Below are 5,511 nucleotides of genomic sequence, written 5' to 3'. Positions count from 1 at the left end.
ATATGCTATTCATTTCTGACTACAATCAGCCTGCCACATGCTGTGCAGCGAGACAATGGACAAAGCAGGGTTTGACAGTTTCAGCATCAACAGTGATTCGTCCCAGTTTTTCTTGTTCTTTTAAAACGCTCTCGTGCAAGTAAGCCCGACTCAGCCTTCTGTGTGTTTTGATGTCCATTCAGGGTCCAGGAATATGCCAGGACTAAGGCCCCAGACATCAGCCCCCTGCCCTCTCTGGTGGTGTGTCCTCCCACACTGACCGGCCACTGGGTGGACGAAGTGAGCAAATTCTGCACCAAAGAATACCTCAACCCACTGCACTACACTGGGCCTCCTACAGAACGAATGCGGTAAAGCTTAGTCAGACTAAATAACGAGGCGAGAAGCCTGCAGGCAGAGAAAGATTTATGTCTCATCCTGACAAAGCACTTTTTAATGTTGGTTTGGATTCATTATTACACAGCAACTGTAACATACAGTATACAATGTCTCATTTACGTCTTCCCACTAAATTCCTGAACTCGTACTTTTCCAGGCTGCAGCACCAAGTGAAGAAACACAACCTCGTAGTAGCCTCTTACGATGTTGTACGGAATGACATCGACTTTTTTAGGTGCGTATCATTTCGTTCTAAAATCTAGTTTTGTGTTTTAGAGGTAGGCGCTCGGTTTTTAACAACTTTTTTTTTTTTTTTTTTTTTTTTAGGAATATCAAATTTAATTACTGCATCCTCGATGAGGGCCATGTCATCAAGAACGGGAAAACCAAACTCTCCAAAGCCATCAAGCAGTTGGCTGCCAACTTCAGAGTCATCCTGTCAGGAACGCCCATCCAGGTGAGCTCACGGCTGTCCGGCTGTTTAAATGTCCCCATTTGTCCTCGTGTTTACTCGTCGGAGCTTTAATATTCTCCACGCTTGTCTGTCCCCCAGAACAATGTCCTGGAGCTCTGGTCATTGTTTGACTTCCTCATGCCGGGATTCCTCGGAACAGAGCGGCAGTTTGCCGCTCGCTACGGTAAACCCATCCTGGCCAGCCGGGACGCCAAAAGTTCCTCACGGGAACAGGAGGCAGGTGTGTAAAGACTGCAGATTTCTACCAAAATATTGCTTTTCCTAACGTCCCAATTTTTTCAATGAATATGCTTACATAGAGTAGGAGATTAGCGGTGGTTAATATTGCTTCCTCCCTCTCAGGTGTCCTGGCGATGGAGGCCCTACATCGACAGGTGCTTCCCTTCCTTCTGAGGAGGATGAAGGAGGATGTCCTCCAGGACCTTCCTCCTAAAATCATTCAGGACTATTACTGCAACCTGAGTCCTCTACAGGTACTTCTGACCCCCCCAACGATTATCTAAAGGGCTACCCCAGTACCCAGAGGCAAACCATAGTGACAGAACAATTAACAGTGAAAAGTCTTAGTGCCTCAGCTTTGCATTCTCCTTGCCATTGGTATCTTCTAGTTATCTGCTATATTGTACTCATTCTAAAATAAGCTAGTAATATCATTATAGGCCAACCATATACGTTTTAATACTGGGATGTATGCTCACATAATTCTTGATTGGACGTAAAGTGACTGGTTTCCATAGGAACTAGATAATGGCCCAACCTCCGTGTAACAACATGGTTTGCTTTCTCACCACCTGCAGGTCCAGTTATATGAAGACTTTGCAAAGTCTCGCGCCAAGGCCAGTGTGGAGGACAGCATCTCTGACACCTCTACAGGGGAGGAGGAGAAGCCTAAACTGAAGGCCACAGGCCATGTCTTCCAGGTACTGGTTATATTTTATGCGTCTAGATACGCGTCTACCTGCTCTCATACAATAGTTAAAGGTGGTTATTGTTAATACTTAGTGTATGCCTTTATCTTTTGCAAATGCCTCTCTTTACCTGCGTTCCTTCAGGCGCTGCAGTACCTGAGGAAGCTGTGTAACCACCCGAGCTTGGTGTTGACCCCGCAGCATCCCGAGTACAAGCGCATCACCGAGCAGCTCGCCGGTCAGAGCTCCAGCCTGCGGGACCTGCAGCACGCGCCCAAACTCTCCGCTCTCAAACAGGTGATGTGCGGGGAAGTCTTATTTTTAGTGCTGGGCAACAATTACAATTTTTAATCTCATGATTTTTTTTTTTTGCGATTAAATTAATGTTGCGTGCAAAATTCAATAATGAATTAAAAAGTAGTGTATTGTGCACTTGTATTTTAAAAGTACTGCTATATGAACAAAAGTGCAATAATATTTGGTTTGCAAACACTTTAAACAGCAGTATTCTCTTTACACAGTAGCAGTTAAAATACAGTTATAACGATTCTGATCATAGATATTCAGCTGGTGTTCACAACTTTATTTTCATGTGTGTAATAGATGCAATTTGAAATATACACCTTGAAAACTGCAAACATGTCATGTTTTTTTCTTTTTTCTTTTTTTGTTTGTTAAATTCTCAGTAGCGCTAACTAAATGATATGCTTATTATACATATTCCAAACAAAACCACTTTAAAAACTCTACAAAAATCATTTTTCCTTTTTTTGGTATTTTGGTCAGACACATATGCAACGCTGAGTACCGTGTAATATGTGTCGTATTAGTTATAAATGTACGTTGGTACATAGAGGGTGATACGAAGCAACACGGGCCACCGTTTGGAATCGGCTCACATAATCCATATTAATGTGGCTTTTATTTTTATTATAAATTATGTTTTCATGAAAGTCATATTCAAAAGAATGGAGATAAAAGATGAGGCAACAAAGTCTACACACGTTTCTCGATACCCATTTAATACCACAGTTAAAACAAAAAAAAAACATGAATCCAAAATCATTTTACATTGCACTCCCTGATCCTTGGGTACCTATAGTGGTACCTACCTTTTTTTTGGAAATAGATTTAATGTAGTTTAAATGTCGTTTTTAATGAAGTAAAACAGTTTAAATAGATTTAAACTGTTTTCTCTTCTCAGTTGCTGTTGGACTGCGGTCTAGGAAGCGGTGGGGGATCAGAGGGGGGCACCGAGGCCGTCGTGGCCCAGCATCGCGTGCTCATCTTCTGTCAGCTCAAGAGTATGCTGGATATCGTGGAGCACGACCTCCTGAAACCCAAACTGCCCTCGGTCACCTACCTGAGGCTGGACGGCAGTGTGCCGGCCGGCCTGCGTCACTCCATCGTTTCCAGGTCGGTGGATTGATTCAAGTCGTGTCTTTGGCTCAGAACTCCACCCGCCTGTCCTTGTTCTTAATCTCTTCCTCCTGACTTTGTTCTCTCCGACTCTCAGGTTTAACAATGACCCATCCATCGACGTGCTGCTGCTGACCACCCATGTCGGGGGCCTAGGTCTGAACCTGACGGGTGCAGACACCGTGGTGTTTGTGGAACATGACTGGAACCCCATGAGGGACCTTCAGGCCATGGATCGTGCCCATAGAATAGGACAGGTACATGGAGCAAAATACAGGACACACACATAAACAGCTCTCTGAGCGTGGACTGCATAACCTCTATATTTGGGCTTCTCAACATCTTGTAACTTAAGGCCCACTTCTGTGTGAAATGCGTTGTGTCACTGCCGGTCGTTATGATTCCATATTTAATATATTCAGGGTCATATTTTCTCACCGCATGCTTTGGAGTTTTTACTGGCACGCTTTTACTTGTTACTGGTCATTGAAAGTGTGCATTTTAATTTGACATCTTTATTTATGTGAATTCCTGAGCACATTTCGATATAAACATAATTTTTGTAAATTGTAAAAAAAAAAGAAAAAGTATTTTACTTATTTGGCAGTACCTCCTCGGCCCACTAGGTGGCGCTCTGAGGCCCAGTGGTTGAGAATAGCTGCTTTAGATCATCTGCTTTGATAATTTCCTGTTGCACTGAGATGGTACTGAATCCAAGATGGCTCCCAAAAGAAGGCTGTGACGTGTCCATCAGTCTTCTTGTTACATTATTAAACGTGGCCTCGGATCGTGTGACACTGCCGCTCTTGTATGAAACCAGTGATGCAAAAAGGATGTGTGGGACGGCAGGCCCCGTCCCACACATCTAAATACCTTCTGTTAACGTTCCCCTTGTGTTCGTACCGCGCAGAAACGGGTGGTGAACGTGTACAGGCTGATCACCCGGGGCACGCTGGAGGAGAAGATCATGGGTCTGCAGAAGTTCAAGATTAGCATCGCCAACACCGTCATCAGCCAAGACAACGCCAGCCTGCAGAGCATGGGCACGGACCAGCTGCTCAACCTCTTCAGTCTCGACAAGGTGAAACCTCCGACGCATGCTGGTGGGGATCGCAGATCTGCCACATGGAGATCTAAACAATGTCAAAGAAGTATCAGCTAGCATGTCTTAGCTTGCAAAAAGTGATTTTTAGAAATGAATGATGGCATTGCCTCCCTAAACCGGGGACAAGTCCGCCAGTACTGCCTAACTGATTGGCATACTGAGATCATGATGAGGCCAGAATACAGATAACGAGTGCTTATTAACACCAGATGTAAACTCGAACAGCTTGAGGATCATTATTCAGATACATATCGCACATAAATGCTCGCAGCTTATTATAGCAGAGGTGCCCCGGCTGACGTCAGAAGAAATTATCCCATTTTTAAGAAATAGAACAGAATTCACACATTTAATGAGTGAGGCTGCTGTTTTAAATCATCTGAATGTGTTTTTTTTACTTAAGATATAAACTGTACCAGACTGTAGTTCAGTCTGATTAGAGGAAGAAGAAAACCACCTGACAAAATGCTCATGTATTCCTGAAAACGCACCTATAAACGGTGGAATACTCGCCGTGTTTGGCTGAACCGTCTTGTCTCTAAATGCGTTTCAGGGGGAGAAGGGTGAGCAGTCTTCTTCAACATCGGGGAAGTCCTCCATGAAGTCTGTGCTGGACGGCCTGGGGGAGCTATGGGACCAGCAGCAGTACGACACGGAGTACAACCTGGACAGCTTCATGCACTCACTGCAGTAGCGCTGCATGACCCCCCCCCCCCCCCCCCCCTCCACCCTCCACAGCCTCCATATGCTGGCCAAGCAGGACCTGGTCAGAGCGCCGAGGAGATGCCCGCTGCTGCATTCTACTATCTCACACACACACACACTCTCACACACTTACACACACTCTTTAAACAAGGTAACTATAGGAAGTCACTTGTGGGGAATTGTTACAAACGTCCCAAAGCAATAACTAAAACACAGCCAAAATAGGAACTAAATCTTTATTTTTTTTGCTTCAACAATGATGATGTGTCTGTACAAGGTCAGACACCCTGTAATTCTATGTTGAGCACAAAACCACCCAGGTTTTCAACAAGCCCTCTTTAGAGGATTTAATGGTATGATGACGATGTGACAAACGCCTCCAGTGTTTACATGGTCCACGGGAGTTTACAGCACCGCCACCGCTGTAGTACAGTGTTGTTGTTGTTGTGGTCTCTCAAGCATCATACTTATAGTGGTCTTTTGTAGTAACGGCACCAGGTGCTGCTTTTACATCCCACCGC

The 5,511-nt window shown here is 44.6% G+C and overlaps 1 protein-coding gene across 1 annotated transcript in view; it reads left to right on the top strand.

Annotated features, from left to right (window-relative positions):
- btaf1 (BTAF1 RNA polymerase II, B-TFIID transcription factor-associated) overlaps nt 1-5,003 on the top strand; it is a 21,075-nt gene extending 16,072 nt beyond the window's left edge. Inside the window, exons 28-38 of the mRNA XM_068726573.1 lie at nt 183-350; nt 536-613; nt 706-835; nt 932-1,073; nt 1,196-1,326; nt 1,651-1,773; nt 1,906-2,058; nt 2,966-3,177; nt 3,278-3,437; nt 4,091-4,261; nt 4,839-5,003. Coding sequence (XP_068582674.1) covers nt 183-350; nt 536-613; nt 706-835; nt 932-1,073; nt 1,196-1,326; nt 1,651-1,773; nt 1,906-2,058; nt 2,966-3,177; nt 3,278-3,437; nt 4,091-4,261; nt 4,839-4,979 — 1,609 coding nt within the window. The 3' untranslated portion in view covers nt 4,980-5,003. The remainder of the gene's footprint in view (nt 1-182; nt 351-535; nt 614-705; nt 836-931; nt 1,074-1,195; nt 1,327-1,650; nt 1,774-1,905; nt 2,059-2,965; nt 3,178-3,277; nt 3,438-4,090; nt 4,262-4,838) is intronic.
- Nucleotides 5,004-5,511: the final 508 nt, after the last annotated feature.

This window comes from Cebidichthys violaceus, unplaced genomic scaffold (genome assembly GCF_023349555.1).
Source record: "Cebidichthys violaceus isolate CVI_PGR_0920_01 unplaced genomic scaffold, fCebVio1.0.p SCAF_10, whole genome shotgun sequence".
Classification (NCBI taxonomy): domain Eukaryota; kingdom Metazoa; phylum Chordata; class Actinopteri; order Perciformes; family Stichaeidae; genus Cebidichthys; species Cebidichthys violaceus.
Note: the sequence above shows the minus strand (reverse complement) of the source record. Positions and strands in the feature narration are given on the sequence as shown.